The sequence below is a fragment of the Colletotrichum higginsianum genome, chromosome 2, assembly GCF_001672515.1.
Source record: "Colletotrichum higginsianum IMI 349063 chromosome 2, whole genome shotgun sequence".
Classification (NCBI taxonomy): domain Eukaryota; kingdom Fungi; phylum Ascomycota; class Sordariomycetes; order Glomerellales; family Glomerellaceae; genus Colletotrichum; species Colletotrichum higginsianum.
This window is the reverse complement of record NC_030955.1, coordinates 4,770,243-4,795,649: the sequence shown is the minus strand read 5'-3', so window position 1 is coordinate 4,795,649 and position 25,407 is coordinate 4,770,243. Positions and strand designations below refer to the sequence as shown.

The window sequence follows — 25,407 nt, the reverse complement described above, 5'->3', positions numbered from 1 at the left end:
AGCTGTTGATGACGATCAGGACCCAAGAGCCCAGAACGCCATCCTCCATTATATACTCTAATTTCCGTACGTCCTCTTCCTATGAACTCCGACGTTCCCTTTCGTTCTAACACTACCGCTTCTAGAAGCAAAACTTAATGGCAACTTGGCTCCGAAGACTCGTATAGTCCGGCCGCCGGCCCGGGCTCGTCGTGTGCGCAACGACCGCGCATGTGCTTCCTCCAACACTTACAACAACACATCGTCAGAGGACAACTCCAGAGGACAAGACCCCCAAAAAGGGAACAAAACATATATCCAAGAACGCCGGCGTGCTTCATCTAGACACCCTCGTCGTCCGAACCCTCCACGCCCAGGCTTCTCCTCCTCCTCTCAGAGCCCTTCTATCGGTCTCCTCTATCCTCTTCAAACCCACATTGCCACCACCCCCCGTATCCAAGCCATGTGGTTGGGAAATCGTCCCAATCTATCACAGAACGACCGTCAACCCGTCTGAGAAAGCTTAACCGAGAACCCACCAATCGACACACCCTCCCGACGGCCCCCGGCAGCGTGACATTTCAGGGAAGACCGTTGTAGACTTTGTCCGGTCTGACTTGACCGGCCCAATCTATCACTCGTCTGATGTCTTAATGCACGAGATATTCACACACGGGCCACCGAGTACCTCCCGGGGGATTGTCCCGTCAGCCAAGGTCCCTCCCTGCGCGTGAGCTTCACATCGAGTGGACGGGGGGTGTCAACAGGATGGCTGAGCGAGAGGGGTTCATCTACCTCCGGGAACCAAAACCAGGTCTGCTTCAATCTTCTTCAAACGGTCTCTTGTCTAGCGAGCCATCTGTCCCTTCATGCGTTCCCATACGCCGGGCAACCGGATCTGAAGTGCAGTCAAGCCTCGACAGACCGCGGCAGTATCTCTCACCTAAAGTACCGACAAACTAGGGCAGTCAACTTTTGACTCTCAACCCCCCCCCCCCCCCCCCCCCCGCAGCATCAGATCATTTTCGATGCTTTCTTTTCATCACAAATCAAGACCGTGCTCAGCTGTCATCCTTATCATAACTGTCATGGCTACTTCGTACTACCTTCACAACCTGGGCCAGCCCTGCCGGCCACGCTTCAAGTCGAGAACCAATCACGTTGTGAACACTTTAGACACTTCGTCCTCGTCCTCGTGGTTTGATAAATTTCAGACTTATTTGTGAACATCTACTTGAATCATCTCCACCAGTGCCACATTATTCCGTTTTGCCCTCCATCAGGTCGGCCGCTTCCCCTCGTCTCCCCACCTCTTTGTCATCTCCAAGCATGGTATTCCGATGCCGTCATGAAACCTCGGACGATTACCGCCTCTGCTGGTACGGCCCCCGCGGCTGTCGTTGCTGTTGCTGTTGCTGTTGCTTCTGTTGCTGCTCTTGTGACTGCTCCCTCCTAATCTGTCTCTCAAACCTCTTCCCCTCCGTTGTCGCGTTCTTCTCCCCGTTGAGGCCAATCTTCTTCAGCTCTTCCTTGACCATCCCCACAGCCTCCGCCACGACGTCGTCGCCTCTTCGCCATGTGTACAGGGCCACCCCGTGCGACTCCAGGATTTCCTGAGCCCGCTGCAGCCGGCGCATCCACAACTCGTGCTTCCTGTTCGGCGCTGCCGCGGGTCCGAGATTCGGGCTACCCGTCGGCGACGTGGCGCCCGACTTAAGGCTGCCAGTCCTGGCCCTCGCAAAAGTGGGCGGAGGAGCCTGCGTCTGCGGTGCCGCGGACGGGGGCAGCGCATCAAAGTCGATATCGTCGTTGCTCGACAGCCTGCGTCTGCTGTCGATCCTCCGCGGGCTCAGACTCCGCGAGACGGATGAGGTTTCTCGACGCCGAGGCGGCGGCGGCGGCGGCGGCACTTTGGCCGTTTTACTCGTGGCATTTTGGGCCGCAGCGGCCGGTATTCTGGCTGCATTTGGCAAGCTCCTGCTGCTGCCCACGGTCTGCTGTGACGAGTTGTGCATCTGCGATAGAGGATGGGGTCCGCCACGGTCAGCGGATGGCTTCCGAGATCGTGGCACAGCAGGAGGTGTGGCACCACCACCACCACCACCGCCGTTGGCACCAAGTGTGTTCAAGTTCGTATCCGATGGAGCGCTGCGTAGAGCTGCAGGCTTGTTCGGTCGAGGCGGAGCGGGCTTGCGACCAACGACTAGGTCGGTGGAGCTCGTCTGCGGCTTCGGCCTGGCCTTGATCTGAGCCAGGGCAGCCGTATCGTTCAGTGTCGTCTCCTCAGGCTCGTCCGAGAAGTCAATCAGGTCGCCGATGACTGGCCCTACGGTCTTGGCTTCGCCGCGCGGGGGCAGCCCTGGCCGGCTTGAAGGCGTATCGCTTTGATCTGTTGTGATCCTGAACGTCGGGGCCGTTTGACGTGTGTTTCCGCCACCCCCAAAAGAATTGTCAAAATAGCCAGCCTGTTCTGGAGTTGTGACATCGCGGATGAAGATGGCGATGATGCGTCCCGGATGCGCTTCGACCAGCTCGGTGTAGACCTCCAAATCCGCCTCGCCACTGTCGCCGACCAGTAAGAACCTGCGTTCCGGAAAGTCGTGCATGAGCCTGGTGAGGGTGCTCTTCTTCCTCTCCGCCACCGGCTCGAAGATCCCCTGCAGCATACCGCTATATTGCTTGAGATGAAGTGAGCCCGGGGGCAGACCGGCGATCATGAAGTAGCTCGCAAGCACGGGGAACAGCTGCCACGGGCTGTTGGAGCAATAATGCATACTGACACCCATCTTATGCAGCTCGTTGTACCACTCTCGAACGCCGTCCACTGTCAGATCCTTCAGCTCTCGAATAAACGTGTTGCGGAAGATTTCCTTGGCACCACCCGAGATGTTGGAGCGCTTGATAGTGTCGTCGATGTCGCTGATCAGGCTTACGCCCTTTGGCTCGATGATCTTGACCTCTTGGGTAGCCGACAGATCCTCATTGGCGAGGACGCGGACGTGCGTGGGGACAAACTCCAAGGCAGCGCGGAGGATGAAGTGACCGGCGTCGTTTGTCTGTACCGTCCGCGAGGCCGACTTTTCGTCGTTGTAGAAGAAGACGGTGATGGGCAGCTGGACCAGAGGCGTCGTCATGAACGGTGCTATCCTTGCCATGAGGTTGGCGTTCGCAACAGAGAGTTCGGCGTCGGTGAGATCAGTGCCCGTCGTGTTCTGCCTGGCCGGTACCAGCTTGGGAGACCCCGGGGCTGTCATGGGTGTGTGGGCACCGCTTCGAGACCTCGACCTCGCGCGGTATATGCTTTGTGCGTCGTCATCGGACCCGTCCTTTGGCGCCTCGCTGAAGCCGCCCTGGTACGCCACACGCTGTTCCTCCTGTCCTCTCTTTTCGATTTCTGCCGCTTCCTTGGCGATCTTCTCCTGTTCGCGCCTCTCCTCGTGGGATTGGTGCAAAGCGGACAGGTTATCAACGGGTGCGGGGACGTCCTGCCTAGGCGCCGGAATGCCGCTCAGCTGGCGCGCAAGACCGATGAGAATGCGGTTTCTCCTGGTGATCGGGCCCTTGTGCGGCGAGTAGACCCAGCCCCTGACGTCGATGTCGACGATGGCCCGTTCATCTTCGTTGCGCTCCCACTCTCTTCTCCAAAATTCTTGGTCTTTGACACTCCCCGGCTGCTCTTCAGAATGTTGCTGGTGTTCCACAGTCCAGTCTTGCTTGACATGGCGCTTTGCATACGATGGAAAGATGACCATTTGATCGTCTCCCCGCACTGTGATGGCGACGTCAGGAAACGATCCGGGGATCGTCGTCCGGGGCATGCCATCGTCGGGCTCCTGGGGCCGTACCCTCGTCTGCGCATACCCTTCCCTTATCTCGTTGACGGCAGTAGCACCAGCACGGTATACACTCCCAGCCTTTGCGGCCAGCCATTTTCGCCGAGAGCCCCTCTCGCCCGGGTCATCGGGGGATGCAGCACCGTATCCATAACCGTCTCCTGCACCGATACGGGCACTCGCACCAGCACCGGCACCGGCACCGGTAGCGCCACGCCCTCCGCCGCCTCCTCCGTAGGTCGTATAGTCTGAGAACGTGGGCATCCTTTTGCCTAAGTTGGCCCCTCTCTCCCTCGGATGCCGCTTCGGCTTGACCGAAGTCGGACCCAGGAGCAGCCGGCGACCGTGGCGGGCGAACAGGTCAACTAGCCTGGTCTTGTTGTTCCGCTTGCGCTGGCGCTCGAGGATGTATCGGTATATGCTGGACTGGAACCGGCGCTTGAGCTGGGGTAGGGTGTCGACGCGGAAGTCGAGAAGACGCTCGCGGTATCGGTCTCGTAGGCTTCGCGGGAACAGGTATCGCAAGAGGCTGGTGCGGTTGTGAGGTTGCGGGCGCGGGGGGCCAAATCGCCCGAAGGGAGCCAGTTTGTTCTTCGTTTGTGCCTTGGATAAGGTTCCAAGACGAACTTCGGGCGCGGGACGGCCCAGGGCGTGGGCGTTATGTAGAAGGGGGAAATCTTAGTCCGTGGAAGGGTGGAGAGAGACGATGGTTGGCGGGCCGAGGCCGACGAGGCAAAGTCGACAGGGTGCACGAGGCTGGCAGGCGACAGCGTCTTCTGACCCCCACACGCTCTTACAGCTGATGAAGACAGGGTAAAGGGTGATGGAAGCACATGGTCTCGGGAAGGCTCTGGGTAGGTGGAATTGGCGCGAACCGTTCGTGGTCAAAAGAGCAAGCGGGAGCACGTGGTGATGGAGGGAAGAGGGGGGCTCGTGACGGTGGGCGGGTGGAAGCTTTAGGTTTGTCCTGGTGTTGGTGTTGGTCTCAGAAGCTCCCGGTGTCGAGGGGTGAGCGTTGTTAGTCTCGTAGTAGATGGGATGGAACGGCGGAACGGGTTGCTTGCTCAGGATTGTTCAGTGTCGGATGCGACAAGATGGTGGTGGTGTTGCTGCGACATGCGATTATGCGGGCGGAATGGGGGGGAGAGAGAAGCTCGCTTCTGGCCGTGCTGACTGCGGACGCACGCCGTGACGCTGGGGAAGGAGGTTGGTGGAGGGACTCGAGACTCGAAGCGAGGAAGCATTACGTCATCTTCCCATACCTGTCTAACTACCTAAGCTGAGGTACCTTAGTGCCTTCAACAGCGGCGGCAGCAGCAGGAAGCAGGTATTACCTACTCGGTGATAGGTACCTACCTTGATAGGTGATGTAACGTTTACTGTTCACTGTAGCCAAGCAATGAATGCACCAACCAGACTTGGACGCTGGGCATGTGAGACCGAGATACTTGGTCGAGGTACCTGCTCAGCTGGTTCACCTCCCACCCACCACCCACTTACACGATCCAGATGCAGAAATCCCCCTGCCAAGATATTAAAATAGTATTTTCCCACATGGTATTTTTCGTCTAAGCAACTCTCTGCTCCTTTTCGTTTTACAACACCCCCAATACCTACAAATCAGATAAAATCACCGCCTCTCGCGGGCCAGCTTCGCCCTCGTCCTGCCCTTGGCCGGCACGTTCTTCTTCTTGGGCTGCTTCTTGAGATTCAGCACCGCGCCCTGTCCCGCCCGCTCGGCCCGGCCCTTCTTCCACACCTTGTCCTCGCTGCGCATCGCCTTGGCGTCGAGCTTCTTCTTGTCCTTGTTGCTGAGCTTCTGCTTCTTGCCCTTGGGCCCGTTGAGCTCGTCGCGCCCCGCCTCCTTGGCCTTCTTCTTGTCCTGTTCCGTCTCGAACCACGTCCTCTTGGGGCGCCCCTTGATCTCCGCCTCGTGCTGCAGAATGTTCTCTCCCTTGCGCACCTGCATCTCCGCCTGCGCGAACTGCTTCTCTTGCTTCTCCTCCACCATGATCTCCTCGATCTCGTCCTCCATCTCGTCCACCTGCGCCTGCCATTTGTCCGCCTCCGTCGGCTCGATCACCCTGCTCATGATCTTGGCCCCCTGCGCCTTGCCTGCCTTGACCGCCGCCTTGACCACCTTGCGATCCGGCTCGGCCGCCAGCGTGATGGCGATACCCGTCCTGCCGGCACGCGCCGTACGTCCGACTCTGTGCACGTAAATTTCAATGTTTTGGGGTGCCTCGTAGTTGATGACCGTGTCGACGCCCTTGATATCGAGACCACGCGAAGCAAGATCCGTCGCCAGAAGGTAGTTGACTTTGCCGTCACGGAAATTCTCGACACTGGCAATTCTCTGCATGCGCTGTTAGTGGGGTCCCCTAGAGCAACAAGTTTGATATCCGACTGGGCTTGGCTTACCTGAGCCTGGTTCATGCTGCCGTGAAGCTCGGCGCAGGACATGCCGAGCAGACCAAAGATGATTCTCGCGCGGTGAGCCTCCTTCTTTTGGCGGAAGAAGACGATGACACGCTCCGTGTGCATTGTCTTGCAGATGTGGACGAGGTAGCCCATGCGCTTGTCCTCGCGGCCGGGGCGCAGGCGGACAAACTCCTGCACCAAGGTGCCGACCGTCTTGTTCTTCTGCGAATCAACCATGACTCTGGCCGGCTTGTTCATTCCCACGCGTACAAGCTTGTCGACGGATGACGTCATCGTCGCAGAGAATAGCATCGTCTGTCTGGACTTGGGCAGCGTCGTCAGGATCTCGTTCAGCTCGTCGGCGAAACCGTCCTCGAGCATGCGATCGGCCTCGTCCAGCACGAGAATCTCCACCGTGTCAACGTTGAAGCTGGCAGAGTTCCTCATGTGGTCGATGAAACGACCGGGCGTGGCGATGATGACGTCCGGACGCAGCCTCAGCTCCACCTCCTGGGCCTTGAGACTCAGACCACCAACGGCCAGGGTGAACTTGATGTCGGTGTAAGCGGCCAGCTTGGTGGCAACGGCGTGACACTGGATGGCCAGTTCACGTGTCGGCGTGAGGATGACGACGCGACTGGTCGGTACCTTCTTGGGTCTGTACAGAAGACGCTCAAGAATGGGAACGACGAAGGCTGCCGTCTTTCCGGAACCCGTCACAGCGCCACCAACAACGTCCTTGCCCATCAGCGCAATGGGAACTGTCTTGGCCTGAATAGGCGTCGGCTTGGAGAAACCAACGGCGGCGAGACCTCTCAGTAGAGGGCGCGACAGCGACATGGCCTGGAAGGACGACGCGGTATCTTTCTTGCCAGGTTTCGCTGGCTCCTCCGGGGCGAAGAAGGCGTCGCGCTTGGCCTGCTCCTCGGCATCCTCCTCTTCCTCGTCGTCCGAATCGCGATTGTCCTCGGGGTGGTCGACGGGCGTCGCAACGGAATCGTTGTCTGATGCTGCATCATCGTCGTCGTCGTCACCGGCCTCGTCCGCGTCAGAGCCCTCGTCTTCAGATCCGGATTGCTTGGCGTCGGGGTCTATGCCCATGCCAAAGGCGTCGTCGGCCAGGACTTCGTCGTCATCGTCATCGAGGTCGATGTCCAAATCCATGTCGTTTTCAACCTCGTCGTCGACGGCCTCCTCTTGTGCCTCTTCCGGCTTGTCATTGTCGTCCTTCTTTGAGCGTCTCCTGCGGATGATTTCGTCCAGGTCGACACCGAGTGTTGTATTACTGTTCATCGACTTCTTTGCACCCTCGAAACCCCAGCCCTCGAGCTCCGCGTCGCCGAATTCGACGGCACCGTCTTGCGCAAACTCAAAATCCGAGTCCATGGCACCATCGTCCTCGTCCTTTGCGCCCCAGATGCCCTCGTTTATTTCTTCTTCGGGGGTGTCCTCCCTCGCAGCGGCCTTTTTCGATTTCTTGGAGGTTTTCACCTTTTTCTTGGGGGGCGCTGCGACGGGGGCCTCCTCCTGGATGATGTCTTCGTCATTGTCGGAGATGGTGTGGACGAAATCGTCGTCGACGGGCTTGCGCTTGTTAGAGGGAGCCATGTTGAGAGATTGTGGCAGACGTTGTAGAGAGAGCGAAAGTCGGGATCGCGGGGTATATCGTTCTGGCCCTCGCACGCTTCTTTCTTCCCAAGCTTCGGGGCGCTGTTCCTGAGCCAGAAATTTTTCTGGACGGAGGGTGGAGCTCAACTTTTTCTGCCGTCTTCAAAAGCGACCCTCGAGAAAGGCGGTCAGACAATGGGTGGAGTCAATCTCTTGATCGCTCCAAATCGGTACGTGCTTGTCGTTGGGCACGTGATGCCCTTTGTCATCTTCTATCTCTCCTTCGTCCAGTGTCCAGCGACAGTAGGGGGGAGGGCCGCAGGGGCAAGTCCCGACGGGGGGGACCCCACCATGGTTGATTGGGCGACCACTCACAGCTTATTAGCAACAATTTTGGCTGCCTTCACGCCGCCGGGGCGCCGACAGAGCAACGAGATTTAATTTCTGCCGCCCTGTTGACTTTACAACTTGTCTTTTCGGTCCTAACCAAACTTGGTGCCTCACTTTCCCGCGTCTTCCCCTCGACTACCACCGCGTCTATCTGCTTCTCCCGAGCGTCTTTTTCAACCGATTTTCCTTCCTTCGAGCGCGCATCTCGACTCACCCGGCCGTCCACACACTAGTCCCATCCATCCGCGAAAACACACACACACAAAACGCAAAACACACCCACGTACACACAGACAAGATGGGCGAATCCAGGTGGGCGAGCTTCCATCCCCTTCCACACCACCATTTCGGCGTTGTGTTTGGCCGCATCTCCAGACGTTGGCGCGTCGGAACTCTCTGCTAACACGCCATGGACTCTCCAGACAGGAACTCATTCAGTGGTTGAACCAGCTGCTGTCGCTCAACATCACAAAGGTCGAGCAATGCGGTACCGGGTACGTGGTGATCGGATACCCCTCCCCCGCCATGTGTTTTATAGTGGGACCCTGATGATTTTGATGGTGTTGCTAACTGTTGGGTCCGAACTGCAGCGCCGCCCTCTGCCAGGTGTTTGACAGCATCTTTATGGATGTCCCCATGTCCCGAGTCAAGTTCAACGTCAACAGCGAATATGCGTACATCCAGAACTTCAAGGTGTTGCAGAGTGAGTCTTGCACCCTCCCATCTCGTCCCACGTTTCTGTCCGCCGCCCGGTCATGCTGACGGCCCTCGCCCGAATAGACACCTTTGCGAAGCACCAGGTCGACAAGCCCATCCCCGTCGAGGCGCTGGTCAAGTGCAAGATGCAGGACAACCTCGAGTTCCTCCAATGGACCAAGAAGTTCTGGGACCTGAACTTCCCCGACCACGAGTACGATGCCGTCGCGCGGAGAAAGGGCGCCCCCGTCCCCTCGGGTGGCGGTGCCGCGCCCCGCACGGCGTCCGGTACCGGTACCGCTGCTAGACGAGGCGGCACCACTCCCCTGGGCGGCGGCCGTGTGGCTAAGGCGGCCGGCCCCGGCACGGCGGCGCTCCAGCAGGAGAACGCCACGCTCAAGGAGACGGTCGTGGGCCTCGAGCGCGAGCGTGACTTCTACTTCAGCAAGCTCCGCGACATTGAGCTCCTGGTGCAGCAGGCGGTGGAGGAGGACCCCGAGCTGGAGAAGCAAGAAGACGGCCTCGTCAAGCAGATCCAGACCATCCTGTACTCGACGGAGGAGGGCTTCGAGATCCCGGCAGAGGGCGAGGCCGTGGACGACCAGGAGACTTTCTAGATGGGGTTGAGAGGTGTATTTGGGCGAGGCAGAGAGGAAACCCGTCGGGTGCTTCGGGGGCGCGAAGGTCTTGTCGGGAGCGACGAGGCAAAAAGCACATGGGTTTGGCGCTAGTGCAAATACCCAGCGGCACGTAATAATCAGTATACCGGAGATGAGGAGGCCGAGTAGTACTCGGACGGTCGAGGCCGAAGTCGGTCAGAGTTTGCGGCGGTCTGGCCCCGTATGAGGAGTCATGATAGAATCAAAATGTTTTGTCGGGAGCATCGATCGAGTCATTCGTTGGTTGTCCGTCTTTCTTGAGAGTGCATTTGATGTAACGATCCAAGTGCCCATGCAGCAATGCCCGAGACAGATGACTGGCTTATAGTTGTCTAGCTAGCTGGTCATAGAACAGTTCCAGCCTCGACTGCCGGCAGACACAAAACGTCTTGTCTAAGAAGTACAAGCCATGGCTTGTCGGGTGTACACAGAATGTTTGTCATCAAGTCACAGCCTTAGCTGAGCGTTGATTTGGACACCAGTGAAGAGTGTTTCCAGTCAGCCGCCTCATCGTTCCGAGTGCACTTTGTTTTAACTCTAGCGAGTATTGGTCCAACAAGGGTATGCAATTCAGACTATGTGACCTGATCAGCAGCAACGGGTGCGCCTATTGGCTTGCGTCAGCCTAGGCTTCGCCTCCATCGGGTGTGAAGACAGTGTCGAGCCAGGTGAGGTGGGAGTGTCCCAGATATGCGGTCATTCCCCTGCTGCAGACCCTGATTTAGTAGTTCCACGCCAATGCGCCACGGGCGTCCAACATCGTTCACGGACACAGCCGGCGGCGGGCATCCTCGACCATCTGCCCACCTGTCTATAATACCTAGGCAGCAGTTGTCTTCCTGGAATGGGGCTTTGGAAGGGAAAATGAGAGAGAATGAGAGAGAGTACATCAGATACATACACACACACACACACACACACACACACAGACGGAAACAGAGAGAGAGAGGCATCGACAGGGGACCTCAAAACAGGTATGGGCGACTGGTGGGCCAGTGGGCCAAACCCCTTTAAGGTATGGCCCGCTGCGGCTGCTGCTGGAACTGGAACTGCAACGCTGCAACGGCCACTGCAAGCCTGTAAATAAACCACTGACTGTGGGGACCTGGAACTCGACCCGGAACGACCACCAGACGAACCACGAACCAGACCAAAGACATTGGAGCCTTTGTTGCTTCGACAGGCCTGACGCCAACAACAACTGACCAAAGAACCACTACACTACGCACCCCATTCCACCATTCCGCCATTCTTTACGCAAAAACAACACCAAAACGGATTCGACTTGGCTGACGACCTTGTTATTGCGACGACTTTTGACGATCAATGCCCCGGCTTCTCAACCTCATGTGAGACGACGTCAAAAAGCTTAAACGACGTAGCTGCACAGTAGTACTCTGTACCTACGAATACATCACCGACACTGCCCCCCGACGCTTTCTCACTCTCTCCATCTCTACTCTCTTCCCCCGGCTCTCCATCCACCACCCAGGATTCACGAGGGGAGCTACGACGACCCGCCACTCTGCTCATTCGAGCCTACAGCTCTCGAACATCGACTTAACCTCCCGACAAACAATCTATCACCGAGAATCACCTATCCTCGACCGCACCTTGCAATGGCGCCCCCGGCCGAGATCTCCATCCCCTCGACCATCCTCTCGACCGGCGAATCCAAGCCATACACCCTCTACAACATCACCCTGCGCCTGCCGCTCAAGTCCTTCGTCGTCCAGAAGCGCTACTCCGACTTCACCGCCCTCCACCAGACCCTCACCTCCCTCGTCGGCTCCCCACCCCCGAAGCCGCTGCCTGCCAAGTCCTGGTTCAAATCCACCGTCTCCTCCCCCGAGCTCACCGAGCAGCGCCGCCAGGGCCTCGAGGCCTACCTCCGCGCCATCGCCGAGTCCCCCGACCGCCGCTGGCGTGACACCACCGCCTGGCGTGCCTTCCTCAACCTGCCCTCGACCGGCGTCGGCAGCACCTCCAACTCGGCCGCGAGCGCCCACGGCCTCATCACCAACGGCCGTGCCGGCGCCGGAGACCCGACCACCTGGCTCGACCTCCATCGCGAGATGAAGACGTGCCTACACGACGCTCGTAACCACCTCGCCCGTCGCGATGGCGCTGTCGACGCCAACAACACCACCGCTGCCGCCGAGGCCGGCGCCGCAGCCAAGCGTTCCCTTGTCAAGGCTGGCACCCTGGTCAGCACCCTCACCGACGGCTTGCGGGCCATGCAGGAGGGTGGACGCCTCGGCGACGGCGAGCTGCGGCGCAGGAGGGACCTCCTCTCGTCGGCGCGCGTCGAGCGCGAGGGGCTCGACAAGCTGAGCAACAGCATGGCGCAGGGGAACATCGGCGGCGGATCCGGCGGAAGGGAAGGGTGGGCCTCGACGGGAGACAAGGCGGCGCTGCTGGGCGGCGGTGGCAACAGCCGCAACGGTGGGGCGCGGACGGGGGGCCGGGTTCTCGGGGCGCCGCTGCCGGAGAACGAGCGCACGAGGGAGCTCGACAACAGCGGCGTCGTGCAACTGCAGCGCCAGATGATGAGCGAGCAGGACGAGCAGGTCAACACGCTGGCGGCCATCGTGCGCAGGCAGAAAGAGATGGGGCTGCGGATCAACGACGAGGTGCAGGAGCAGACCAAGATGCTCGACCGCCTCAACGAGGACGCCGACCGCGTGGGCGGCAAGATGGACGTGGCCAAGAAGCGCATCAACAAGTTCTGACTGCGGCGCGCCGCCGGGCTCGCCGCGCGGGCCGTCGTCGCCGTGCTCGAGCTCGTCGTCTGGGTTCTCTGGGTCGGCGGGCGGGTATTGGATGCTTTTGCGTGGTGTTTGGAGTTGGCTTCACTTTTGGTCGCGCCGGCTCGTTCACGATGACTGGCCGTGCTTTTTCTTCCCATCACTGTGCTTCTTCTGTTCTGTTGGGTGGGAGTGGTTAATTCACGGAAACGTACATATGTACAGACGACATTCGCATTTACAAAACGTCTTTCCCTTTCTTCTTCTTCTCTGCAAAACAAAACACAACAGCGCTGCCTTTTATTGTTATTCTTATAGTCATGCATGGAAATACCAGCACGGGATGGCTTCGGCCGATATATGAGCTCACACATTTTAATCTGTCCCCAGGACGAAACTCGCCACCATTGATCTACGCGGGAACGTCTTAAGGGTTTACCCAACGATTTGACCCCAAGATGTTATACGTTACCAGTCAATCAAGAAGGGCAACAGCGGCACACGTGATCCCTGAGCAGCTTGTAACAATGTTTGATGATGGGAGGGGGGGTTGCCAGGCAGGTCACTCACTGCCCCCCCGGCAGCAGGTCGTGGACGTGAACTGGAGAGAAGGAAGCCATTCACCTAGATCCAAGGAGGCCCCCCTTGGACGTTCTTCTCGGGACAGCACTGCGGCAACCAGGCAGCAGCTTGATAGCAATTGTTGGGGGCCTGGCGCGCCTACGCCACGAGCTGACGTGTCCTAGACTCCTCCCAGTCGGGTGCCCTCTCCCATTGACGAGAGCATACGCCGTTCGAGACGAAACAAAACGGCAGTGCCTTTGGTGCATGACACACGACGAAAGTACAACGACGCATCCTAGAGGACGCCGCCAGTGAGAGCTCAATTCGCCAGGACAGGTGACTCAGGTTCGCCTGAAGGCTCTCTGAGAAACCGCAAGACTCGGGAAAACATGGCACGATACGACGGGACTCCCCCCCCCCCCCCCCCGGCTCGATGTGGCTGGCCTCGTCAACAACAGCTTTCGGGGTCGACGCATGGCCGGATGCAAGCCTGGCTTAGGTAGCGGAGGGAGGGAGTGTTTGATGTTGCCCCCTCTCTAGAAGTTGCCAAAACAGCGGCGGCGGACCGTTCCTCCCCTCTTGCACATGCAGAGGGCTGCTTATGGGCGTACCCCTGCCGTTGACAGGCGCGCGTGGTCGCATGCAGTTAGTCGGCCGCTGTCACATCGGTCCTGTCCTTGGCCACTGCTTGCGGCTGAAGAAGAAATGCGAGACCGGTAGCCTATAGGTGATCCGAGTGGGAAGTCCAATAGGTGGTAGGGGGAAGGGCTCTGTCGCTGCAGCATGAAGCCATCACCAAGGCACGTCACATGGTCAAAAATCATGGCGCCTCTCTCCCTAAACATCAGTCGTCCGTGGACATTGGGGAGGGGAGTCCGAGTCGTGCAAGAGACACCAAGCGTTGCCGGCCGGCAGGGGCCAAAAGACGTTTGGCGTGGGACTTGTGACCGGCGCCCACTTGGTGACATCCGATACGTCACTCATAGCGCCGTGGATACACACGGTTCAAGGGACTTCCCGTGGTTGCTGGGCAACGAAACCGAGCACCGTTTTTTTGGAGATGGGGGAGGGGGGGGGAGGAACCTCCACAGCCGACGTTGCCAGTTGGGACGATTGGGGCCTGAGTTGAAACCTACTGTACTCAAGTAGCCCAACGGCGCCAGTAACCGCCATAGTCGCCCGATCAGGCCTCGTAATCGACCCCGCCAAATGTAGAACTCAATCAACCGAGGATCGTTTGGGAACAACTGGCAGAATGACGATGCATGCCGGTCCTTGGACGCAGGCTTTTTGGAGGAGAGGGAGGAGAGGAAGGAGGCGGAGGAGGAGGCCGCCACTGTTGTTGCGAGGCCCGAGGGCACTGTGGCCGTTCGGGACTGGCGGAGGCTGGCGATCTGTCTCTATGGCCCTCCGCCCAAAGAGGATTTGTGCGTGCTGCTGGCGCCGAAGCCTCCTCCCGGGGAAAATAGCCTCAATGTCCGCGATTCGCTGTGGGAGGTGGCTTGGTGGACCTGTCCCCCAGCAAACTCCCAGTGGTTGACCGCTCAAGGGACCGCAGCATAGTCCACGGTCCACAGTCCATAGTCCACAGGCGACTTGACGGAGAGCCTCTCATAGGCAGGAGATTGAGCACTCTCTTGGGATTGGACGGTCGGAGGAGGGAGAGTGGACTTTGAGCCTTAAAGGCCCCCCCGGACTCTCGAAAACTGAGAATGGGCGGGGGGGAGGTCGTGGACTCGGCAACGGGAGGTTTGTTTTGATGATCGTGTGGACGATGTTTCCCGTTTGCGGCGGTGAAGTCGTGTGTCGTCCATCGGTTGGTTGGTTGGTTGGCTGATGTTTGGTCAGATACTGTTGACATTTGAGTGATGCGCCATTTCGATTGGGAAGAACATGTAAATAGGCATCGAAAATTGTGGACATGGAGAGGGACGAGGCCATCGCAGCCTCTGCCGGGAATCGAAAGCGGTGGCTGGAAGGAGAAGAGAAAGCTCGGTCATCCGTGTGTTTGGCTTTTTTCAGGGTCTTGCTGGTGCAAGGAAGATCCTCTCAGCCCGTGAGGCCAAGCTGGGATGGCGGTTTTCAGCGACGAACCCCAACATTATTTACCATCAGTTAGGGAGGGACAGTGTACTGAGTTCGTACAACAATGGCAATGATATATATGTCTCAACAGCCAAGGTCATTTACCCCAGCCGAGCATGCAGTTGCAACGGGCAAAGAATGAAGTTTCGAGGTTTGAAGCTAGCAGAGCAAAGGAAGGCGAACAAGAAGCAAGTGAGACATAAGGTACCTACCTACCTACCTGTCAACGGTCAAAACCAAAGGCATTCGGCGTTGGGTCTGTGTGTTCCTTTCTCAAAGATCAAAGAGCAGCAGCCGTAGCCTGTAATCCGTAACCTGTAGCCTGTGGACTGCCCCCACCTGTCAAAATGTCACCATCTGATTCCCTCGCTTAAACGAGGTCAGTGAGTGAAAAGTGGACCCACGTCCGCTGAGAGGCCCTGGACCCATCAACTCTCCCTCCCAGCGCTGTTCCAGCCACTAGCGCCTACCTACCTCTACTTATGGTACCTAGGTAGGTAGTCAACACCCTATCCTGTCCTGCGCCTCTGTTTCCTGTCTTTCCGCCGCCGGAGAGAAACTGACAAAGTAAACACAAAAGAATTCCAGGCCCCTTCCTGCCCGCCGTCGTCGCCGCTGTTTTCTCTCTCATCATCATCATCACCACCACTACGTCCTCCTCCGACCTCCCTCCACCAGGAACGGCGCCGTGTCACCAGACAGCTCCATTTCCTACCACTTTGTCTTGACTAACCAGCAGAGAAAAGGCAAGACATATTTGTTCCTGGCTCGGTCCCCGACACAATCAGGGAGACCCCCACCCAAAAAGCGCAAAGACCGGAGTGGAAAGACGCAATTCAGCACAAGCGTCTGAGCATCAACAAATACCTCTCGATACCCGACTCTTCTCTCCTTTTCTCGCTCCCGCTTTGACGCCTTGGTCTTTGCCCATCTTGCACTCTGGGTATTTGGCGTTTGTTATTTTTTTTCTTTCTCATCGTTGCTTGTGAGTATTGCTCTTCTGCTTTTTTTCACCATCCCAAATACTGCAACTCTCACCATCACCATACGCCACCCAGTCGTTCCCTTTTGTTGCTTGGAAAATTACTCATGGCTTCTATACAGACGCTTCATGACTTTACGACCGTCAATGGACCCCCCAAGATACCAATAGACTTCTGTTTGCTTTATTTCGCCCAGAGACACAGTCTCTCCAACTGAGCTTCGAGGCTCCATTTCAACCGATAACCAGCCCCGACAGTTGCTGAGGTTCACTCAACATGAGCGCCCCTCCTCCGCCTCCGCCCCATGGCGAGGCACCCAAAACCACCGCCGGCTCCCCTCCTCCCGGCGCTGGCCTGGGCCCCGGCAACTACGACATCTTTGTCATCCCCCAGCGCGACAAGGGTGGCGGATTCATCTACCTGCCCTCTCTAGCACCCAACGGCCCCAGCTTCGCCGCTGGCTTCGCATGCGCCCTCGTCCTCGTCGTCTTGTTCCAGAGCATGGCTCCGGCTTTCAGGGCCTGGTGGGGAACCTACCAGGGCATGGGCAACATGGGCATGACACTCCTTGTCATTGCCGTCGGCGTCGGAGCATGGGCATGGGGAAAGTCGCAGAACCAGTCTTCTTCGTCTTCGAACAACGGCTCGAATGCCAACTACCGCTCTGGTCCCAGCGGCTACGGTGCCGGCGCAAACTTCGGCGGTGGCTACGCAAACACGGGCCCGCCGCCGCCGCCTCCGCCTCATGGCAACAGCCAATACAACGGCCCTCCTCCGAACTCCCCGCCGCCGAACCACGGCGCAGGAAACGGCGGCCCTAGATCTCAATGGCAAGAACGACCACAGCCTCCACCTCCTCAGGAACCTGAAACTGAACCTGAGCCAGAGCCGGAACCCCGCAAGCCGGACCCTCCCCCGAAACCAAAGCCTGACCCGTCCAAGGGCGCCTGGGAAAAGGCCCGGGAGGAGACGAAGAAGCGCGAGCAGGAGCGCAAGGTGAAAGAGGAGGAGGAGCGCAAAAAAGCAGAGATGGCGAGGAAGCTGAAGGAATTTCGAGAAAGAGAGGCCCGCGAGCGCGCAAGACGAGACAGAGAGGAGCGAGAGAGAAGAGAGAAGCTGGAGCAGGAGATACGCGAGAAGGAAGATCTCAAGCAGAAGCTCGAGAAGGAGCGCCAGGAGAGGGAGAAGCTTCAGCGTGAAAAGGAGAAAGCCGAGCAGGAGGCCAAGGAGGCCAGAGAGCGTGAGGCCAAGGAGGCCAAGGAACGCGAGGCGAGGGCCGCCAAAGAAAAAGAAACCAAGGAGCGCGAGGAGGCGCGAAAGAAGGAGGCTGCCGAAGCGGCCGCCCGCAAAGCCCGCGTCGAAGCACAACTCGAGGCCTTCCGGAAGGCAAAGAAGGAGCGCGAAGAGGCAGAAAAGGCCAAGAAGGAACGCGAGGAAGCAGAGAGGGCCAAGAAGCTGGCCGAGGAAGAGGCTGCTGCCCGTAAAGCCAAAGAAGAGGCGGACCGCAAGGCTAAGCAAGCCGCTGAAGAGGCCGAGAAGAACAGTCGCAAGGGAAGTAGCTACGCCTTCTCGTCGGTCGGTGAGAAGACGAGTATGTGGCCCAACGGCCGACCCCCTGTCCCCCCCACGACGGCGGCTTCGACGCCGCCAAGAGCACCCCCCTCTGCTTCATCGTCCGCTCCCCCGAGACCTCCCCCTTCCGCCAGCTCGGTACCGCCAAGGTCGGCGCCGTCTGCGGCCTCATCTTCGAACACAGCCAGACAACAACAGCCACCAAGGCCGTCAGCGCGGACAGTCGACGAAGACCAGCACTCGTATCGACCTTACGACAAACCGAAACACAGACCGGCGTCTTCGATCGGCTCGGAATCGTCGTGGGCGCCGTCGGCCACGACGACGAGGACAACGCCGCCGCCCAGCATGCGCGGCCCGTACACGACAAAGGACCCCGACAAGATCGTCATCAGGGCCGTGTACCTGTTCATGAACCAGTTCGCCAAGACGCCGGCCAGCCAGCTCGTGTCGGGGTTCGGCACGGTGACGGACGGCCTCATCCTCCGGATCACGACGGAGGGCCTCTTCATCGACGACGACGTCCGCGGCGTCCCACAGCGCGAATGGGACGTCAAGGCGTGGACGCTAAAGCTGGTCGAGGTATGGTGCCCCCCGCACTGCTTGAGTTCCAATGCTGCTCCTGCCCCTGCGAATTCTGCGAATCATCCCTCCAATTTGTTTCAGAAGATGGCGAACCAGCGAGCTCGTACGGCGGACAGGGGCGCCACCAAGGCGCTCACGGGCGACGAGGCCGACGCGTACCTGACCGAGATGCTGCGTGCTTGCAAGAGTTGCTGTCGTCTTGGCTTGTGCGACACAAAGTTCAAAGATACTAACGTGGCATCTTCGACGGGACAGACCGGGGAGTGGAGGACCAAGAGCCTGCACGTACTGCGCGCCACGGTTCGGGACCAAGAGGGCAAGCGGTACATGTTTGTCCTCGACGAGGAAGAGGCCTGGAAGGTGGCCGTGGGCGTCCAGCGTTTGCGTAAGGGCACGCAGGTACGCTCGCTGGGCGTCAGCGGCATGAGCGCCTCGGATGCCCGCGGCACGCTCGAGACCCTGGGCTGGTCATGAGGGGCGGCGCCTACTGCCGACGGACGGACACAGTTGGACGAGGCTTTCTATTCTTGTCAATTATTGCTTGGCTTTCGGGCGGTGGGGGCTGCCCTTTCTTTCGATATAGTAATCATGTGTGTGTGGCTGTGAGGAGCGGATGTTGGAATATGAGGAAGACTGCCTTTCTTCCTTTCTTTCTTATACGAAGGCACCCGCGGGAGATATGGACGGAGGGGGGACGTGTCTCTCGAGATGGCTCATTTCGGTTTACGTGGAATTCGGTTGCATAGCAGAGCGAGCGTGGTCGCATTCCAGGACACAAAAAGCTGGGACTAAAAACATTGGCATCGATGAGCCCGTTGGGCACATCCTCGAATACCTCGAGTTGACGGACAAGTCACCGACCCCGGATAATGACGAAACGACTTCAACTTTGAGCCTGGTTCTTCCTTTGTCTTTTTGCTGCAGGAGATGATGTGCCTTTCGATGACGGTCTAACGAGGCCGTTGACAGTATCTCGAGATGCGAAGCTCTCCAGATATGGCGATGCCGTCGACAAGGACCACCCCGACGCCGGAGACTGGGGCAACCCATGAGGGAGTGGGTGTTCCTTGTCGGTTTGCCGGGCTTATCGCGAACCAGGATCCAAGCCGAGCTAAGGGCTGGTCTAGTATTCGTATACACTAGTATCATGGGCGACGCCCCATTCCGCGAGGGGTTTCTTCGACGAGCAAGATTGGCGTCCCATTCCACGGGCCCCGTCTACGTCACTTTAAGCAAACCACTGCCAGTCGGATCTTCTTCTTCTCTCCTTATCACGGCGGTCTCCTGTAAGCAGGGCGCACTAATAGCTCTCGCCCCATAACTCTCTCATGCCCGCCGAGTTTGGCTGGCGTTTCTCAAAGATCGGTAACGGGGACCGTCACGGTCTCCAAGCTGCAAGTCGGGGTTTCCCCGCCTTTGGAGACAACAAGAACTGATAACCAGGGATCGGAGGCCTCGTCTCCAATCCTCTTGGGGTTACGGTGACTGTCTCCCGAACGGCTCGTTCTTTCGGCACGGGTTCCTCATGCCCGGCGCCCTCGACGCCGGCGAGACTGCGTCAAGCTGTTGTCTGTTTTTCTGGAAGCATATGGATGGGCACGTAGCAACTCAAACCGGTCCAGTAAGCTTTTTGAATCTTGAGCTTATCTTTGATTTGAGTGTCGGCTACGACCCGACAGAGTTTACCTACCGGCCGGCCCATCGGGTGTGTGGGGGGGGGGGGGGGGGGGGGGGGGGGGACTGTGCATGATGTCGTGAATCCGTCCAAGAGCAGAGTGCTTTTATTGTTTACGAAAGTTGAATTTACAACGCGGGTTTGCTATGCTTACCGCCAACTGAACCATGCCTCGTTATCACTCAACCCTTTAGCCTGTGCCCTCTCGGTACACCATCATCATCATCATCTTCTTCTTCATGCACCACTGCCGGCCGTCTCCGCTTCCGCCAAGTTGACCGGGCCCGGCAAACCGATACAACTACCGACATCGGCTAGTTCTCGTGACAGAATCCCTTGACAAGCAAGTTGACAACCCCTCCGAGAGTCCGGTCCTAGTGGAGTTGTCACCCGACCCCCGGGCTTCAAAAGGTCCCCTCCTCCCTGCCAAGAACTACCATGCGTGGGCCCAAAATCACCAAGCTCTTGGAGTAGAGTGAAGTGAGCCAGGACGAGATAACCCTCGGCACGCATGCATGTCCTCGTCGGGTGCTATGATAAGCAACGCCGTCTGCGGCCCCCCCTCCCCCTGCCCCCCGGCCGAGGTGACCGAATCAGATAAGCCGATGCCGCCGAGAAGATTGCATATTGCTTTCTCGCAGAGAAGGGTCCTGATTCTCAGCAATTAGTCCCGCCCAAAGTCCAAGCGTCGAGATAGATAACTGGAATTCGGCAAACAAAAGAAAGCCCGCCCTCTCTCTCTCTCTTTCTCTCTATCACCGACGCTCCATCCGCTTACATCCATTCTATGTGTAAACGGCTCCTCCGGCTTGATATGAGACCATGTATAAAACACGGCTCAGCCGCGGCGGTCCTGTGTCTCGCAGCACCGCCAGGAATACCCCGTGCAGAAGACTGAAGCCTCACCCTCACGCCGGCCCCCCATGATGAAGGCCTTCACTCTGCTGACCATCCTCGGCGCCGCCGCCGCCGACCTCGTCCAGACTGGCGCGTCTTTGCGGCTCAACGACGTGTACTACTTCGTCTCTCCCTTCTCCCAAGGCAATCCCTCCAATGGCTCTCTCAACATCAAGTCGCTCCCTCGCGCCTTTGGCTTCACCCCAGTCACCGTCGTCTCCGACCCTGTCCCCAAGGACAGCCTCGCGGCCCTCTTCTCCAACTGGACGGCCAAAGACGACGTCTGGCAGCCGGCCTTCCTGAGCGCCATCTTCCTCGCCGGCGCCACCACCACGTGCCTGACAAAGGCCAGCTACGACGGCAGCAACAAGACGCAGTCCATCGTCATCCCGCTCTCCTCGGGCCACGGCATCCCTTCCGGCCCGTACTTCCTGGACACCCATACCGGCGACCTCTACCAGGCCTTTCGCCTATACGACGACTTCGCCGGCGCCTTCTCCGAGTCCCTGCTGCAGACCCCGGAGGGAACGTTCCAGACCCTCTCGGCCCAGGTGCCGTCCTCGGCGTCGCTGACCATCGGCGTCCCGTCCCGGCTCTACTTCACGCCGACGGCCGAGAAGCCCCTCGCCGGCGTCCGCGTCGGCGTCAAGGACATCTACGCCCTCGCCGGCGTGCGCGGCTCCAACGGCAACCGGGCTTGGTACTCCCTCTACCCGCCGGCCTCGGCCACGGGCCCGGCCATCCAAAACCTTATCGACGCCGGCGCCGTCGTCGTCGGCTACCAGAAGCCCTCGCAGTTCGCCAACGGCGAGACCGCCACCGCTGACTGGGTAGACTATCACGCGCCCTTCAACCCGCGCGGCGACGGCTACAACGACCCCTCGTCCTCCTCCTCGGGCGCCGGCGCCTCCGTCGCCTCGTACCCCTGGCTCGACATCGCCGTCGGCAGCGACACGGGCGGCTCCATCCGAGGGCCCTCCAACGTCCAGGGCCTGTTCGGCAACCGCCCGTCCCACGGCCTCGTCAGCCTCGACGGCGTCATGCCGCTGTCCCCGACGCTCGACACCCCGGGCTTCCTGACGAGGGACCCGTACATCTGGGACGAGGCGAACAAGGCGCTGTACGGCGCCAACTACACCTCCCTCGCCGGCGCCGACGTCCCCGTCGAGTACCCCAAGACGCTCTACACGGTCGACTTCCCGACCGGCAGCGGCGGCGACAGCGACACGCCCGCCGCGCAGATGCTCAACGGCTTCGCGCGCGACCTCGCCGCGTTCCTCGGCGCGGACCTCACCCCGTTCAACCTGTCGTCGTCCTGGGCCGCGTCGGCGCCCGAGGCCGTGAGGAACCAGACGCTGACGGACGTCATGGGCCTCACGTACGCGACGCTCATCACCAAGGAGCAGACGGCCCTCGTCCGCGACCCCTTTTACGCCGACTACGCCGGTGAGTCTATGCCTTATCCTCCCCCCTCCTCCCCTTTCTCCTTTGACACCGTGGCTGAAACTCCGACGCAGCCGCCCATGATGGCCGCCTCCCCTTCGTGAACCCCGTCCCCATCGCCCGCTGGGCCTGGGGCGACAGACAGCCCGCCACGGCGCTCGCCGACGCAAAGGCCAACAAGACGCTCTTCGCCGAGTGGTTCAACACTCAGGTCCTCCCCCCGGCGGCCGTCGTCAACTCGACGACGACGACGACGACGTGCTCCTCGGGCCTCCTCCTGTACATCGGCAGCGCCGGCTTCGCGAGCCCGCGGAACCGGTACCCGTCCAGCCCGCCGGGGGCGCCGCCGATGGGCTTCTCCAACGGTCGGCTCAGCGTCTTCAGCGGCGCGCCGGACCACGTCTTCCCGCTCGGCGAGGTCGCCGGCCCGAGCTCCGTGACGAACCACACCGAGGTGCTCCCCGTGACGGTGGACATCATGGCGGCCCGGGGCTGCGACGGCCTGCTCGTCAGGCTGGCGCAGGACCTGGTCGGGGCCGGGTTGTTGAAGGTCCCCGAGGCCGGGGGCACGCTTGCCGGGGGCGAAATCCTCATGAGAAGGGATGTGCACGAATGGTTGTGAGAGCGTTGGGGGAAGGGAGGGAGAAGGCGAGGTGTGGATGTTGGCCGGGGGGGGGGGGGGGAGGCTGTCGGTTGATATAGACTTTTTAATGACAATTTGACGCATGACAACACATATTATTCAATGGCCTGCTTGTACACTCTGCTAGTTGGGAGCTTCCTTTGCAGTATTTCCTTTGTATCTTGACCCGTTTCACAGAGTAGCATGACCTTGAAGTATTAGCCATCTCTCTAAGATCCAGCTAGTCCAGTATGAGAACTGCTCGTGATGCAGAACGCACTTCGTTCAGAAGGCAAAGTTGTGTCTACCCATGTACCATTCACTTGTGAACTACAAAGGTCTAGGACGCCTTGCCGGGACCAACACTAGACTCTCTCAGCTCTTCCAACGCCCTCTCACACTCCTCTCCAATAACCTCAGCGTGGCGCGGAGACCGGGGGGTGATCGAGCACGGGAACGGCAGCGGGCTCGAGTTGAAGCCGTCTGAATACGCGAATCTGTGCCAGGGAAAAAGAAAAGAAAAAAAACAGTCAGTCAGTCTTTCCACGTCCGGTCAAGGAAGCCAACGAGAAGAACGGCCTTCTGGACTCACATGTCAACGTCGACATCCCTCCCCTTTTCGTCCTTGGCCGGCCCGACGGCGAACCCCCAGAGCACTCGCGCGATGTTGAGCGCCACCGACGCCGAGCCGAGGTGCATGCCGGGGCAGACGCGGCGGCCCCAGCCGAAGGCGCTGTGGCCGAGCGTCCCCGGATACTCGCGCTGCTCCGTGAACCGTTCCGGCCGGAACTCGTGGGGCTCCGGGAAATCGGCCTCGTTGAGGTGGACTATGGTTCCCGGGGGGGAGGGGGATTAACGGTTGACATTTCCAAAAAGCGCGAGACCAATGTCCGCCGAGCCACGGTCCGACTTACTGCTCCACAGGGGCGCGATGACGGTGCTCCCCTTTGGTATGAACATGCCTTTGTACACATGATCCGCCGTGCTGGCGTGGGGAGTGCCCCCGAGCACGGCGACCGGCCGCCAGCGTAGGGTCTCGGACGCTATGGCCCGGACGTACGCGAGGCCGTCGAGATCTTGGAAGGTCGGCAGCCTGTCGCCTCCGACGACTCTGTCGAGCTCCTCTTGCGCCTTTGGTATGAACCGCGGACCGAACTTGACGCAGGCGAGGAAGAAGCTGGCCAGAGACCCGGCCGACTGCACGACATGGGGCTCTGTCAGCGGGTTCTCTCGTTCCAAAGGAGGAAAGGGGAGGGGGAGGGGGAGGGGGACGGGCTTCTTATCTTACAGTCTCTACGCCGGCCCCGAAGGGCGATCCCGCGGTGTACGCGATCTCGAGATCCGTCATGCCGAGAGCGGCCTGCTCCTGTATCAGGTGCTTTGCAAAGCAGGCCGGCGCCACGCCGTCGCCCACCTTGCGCCGGACTTCGTCCATGAGCTCCGTGTAGAGCTGGATGTCCTTCTGTCTCTGTCTCAAGACCTCGGCCTTCCACGGGGCCAGGAAACTCGGGATGTGCTTGAGGACGGGGTACCGTTCGACCGCGAACCTTCCAGGGATGCTGTGATAGGGGGTGGAAGTCAGTTCACAAAGTTTGGGCTCCAAGGCTCCGGGGCGGTGGGGAGTTGTGTACTTGACCGAGGTGAGACGACCCATAGACTCGGCGTTCCTCCGGACGACGACGTCCGTCGCAACGTCCTCAACCCGTCTGCCGTACGTCACCGTTACAATGACCGAGGCCGCATACCTCTCGATGTGCCTCCGGAAGTCCCCCGGGCTCGCGAGGAGCTCGTGCATGAGGACCCTCGACTCGAGGCACTGGACCGGCCGGTACGTCTCGCTCTGCCTCTGCATGAAGCCGCCGTGGAGGAGCTTCCGCCAGCGCCGCCAGAAGGGCGAGTACGGGGCCATGAGGCCCCTCATGCCGCCGGACAGGAGCTCGCCGCCCATGATGAAGCGCGGCCGCGACGAGAAGACGGCGCCCTTTTTCTCGAGGAGGTCCCACGCCGCCTGGGCCGAGCCGAGGACGATGGTCGGCGTCGGTCCCATCTGGAGGTAGACGACGTCGCCGTACTCCCGGCTCAGCTCCCGGAACCAGAGCCATGGCTTCTTGAGGCCGGTCCTGATGGTCCTGGGCCCCGGCGGTAGCTGGGAGCGGTGGGAATATAGCTTCCACTCTTGTTGTAGCTGGCGAGGCAGCATGGTCAGCGGATGATGATCGCGCGTTGGCCATGTACTGAAACCGAGTGTGCATACCCTGGGGAATGTAAAGACGAGATATACCAGACCGATGACCACGGCCGAGTAGGTAACAATGGCGAGAATCATGGTTGTAAGAGTGAGCTCGAGACGGTATGGTTTGATGTAACGATCAATCTGTGCCTTGGAAAACACACCAAACTGGGACGCCAGAACACTGGCCTTCCAGCTGGTGATATCACTCATTCCACACAAGTCGTAGCCAGAGAAGACGGGAGTGAAGAAGCGGGACTCAACTTGCCGAACGCCCGAGGGTGTCAAAGTCAAGGCACGGCACGTCGCAGCGGTTCAACTCGACCGTTTACCAAATGCCGACCTTGGCGATAGCCGTCCAGTAAGCCACATCCCGCGGGTATCTGGCCATCCGTGGAGGGCGTGAACTGGGTCCTAC

General features: G+C 59.5%; 6 protein-coding genes across 6 annotated transcripts; 4 read left to right on the top strand and 2 right to left on the bottom strand.

Moving 5' to 3' along the window:
• Positions 1-1,343: 1,343 nt before the first annotated feature.
• On the bottom strand, positions 1,344-7,841 carry CH63R_03146 (Actin patch protein; the record flags this gene model as incomplete). Its single annotated transcript, XM_018298121.1, has 4 exons — positions 1,344-4,489; positions 4,610-4,875; positions 5,447-6,177; positions 6,234-7,841. The coding sequence occupies 4 exons, from the start codon at positions 7,839-7,841 to the stop codon at positions 1,344-1,346; spliced, it is 5,751 nt and encodes a 1,916-aa protein (XP_018162937.1).
• Positions 7,842-8,529: 688 nt separating this feature from the next.
• CH63R_03145 (EB1-like domain-containing protein) lies at positions 8,530-9,544 on the top strand (the record flags this gene model as incomplete). The annotated part of the gene is made up of 4 exons (XM_018298120.1): positions 8,530-8,543; positions 8,654-8,725; positions 8,822-8,934; positions 9,012-9,544. 4 exons carry the CDS (start codon positions 8,530-8,532, stop codon positions 9,542-9,544), a joined length of 732 nt encoding a protein of 243 aa, XP_018162936.1.
• Positions 9,545-11,205: 1,661 nt separating this feature from the next.
• CH63R_03144 (PX domain-containing protein) lies at positions 11,206-12,318 on the top strand (the record flags this gene model as incomplete). Its single annotated transcript, XM_018298119.1, has 1 exon — positions 11,206-12,318. One exon carries the CDS (start codon positions 11,206-11,208, stop codon positions 12,316-12,318), a length of 1,113 nt encoding a protein of 370 aa, XP_018162935.1.
• Positions 12,319-16,241: 3,923 nt separating this feature from the next.
• On the top strand, positions 16,242-18,596 carry CH63R_03143 (Trans-sialidase; the record flags this gene model as incomplete). Its single annotated transcript, XM_018298118.1, has 1 exon — positions 16,242-18,596. One exon carries the CDS (start codon positions 16,242-16,244, stop codon positions 18,594-18,596), a length of 2,355 nt encoding a protein of 784 aa, XP_018162934.1.
• Positions 18,597-20,723: 2,127 nt separating this feature from the next.
• On the top strand, positions 20,724-22,759 carry CH63R_03142 (Glutamyl-tRNA amidotransferase; the record flags this gene model as incomplete). The annotated part of the gene is made up of 2 exons (XM_018298117.1): positions 20,724-22,140; positions 22,212-22,759. 2 exons carry the CDS (start codon positions 20,724-20,726, stop codon positions 22,757-22,759), a joined length of 1,965 nt encoding a protein of 654 aa, XP_018162933.1.
• Positions 22,760-23,099: 340 nt separating this feature from the next.
• CH63R_03141 (Cytochrome P450) lies at positions 23,100-25,085 on the bottom strand (the record flags this gene model as incomplete). Its single annotated transcript, XM_018298116.1, has 4 exons — positions 23,100-23,256; positions 23,352-23,586; positions 23,617-23,956; positions 24,048-25,085. The coding sequence occupies 4 exons, from the start codon at positions 25,083-25,085 to the stop codon at positions 23,100-23,102; spliced, it is 1,770 nt and encodes a 589-aa protein (XP_018162932.1).
• Between the last annotated feature and the right edge of the window lie 322 nt (positions 25,086-25,407).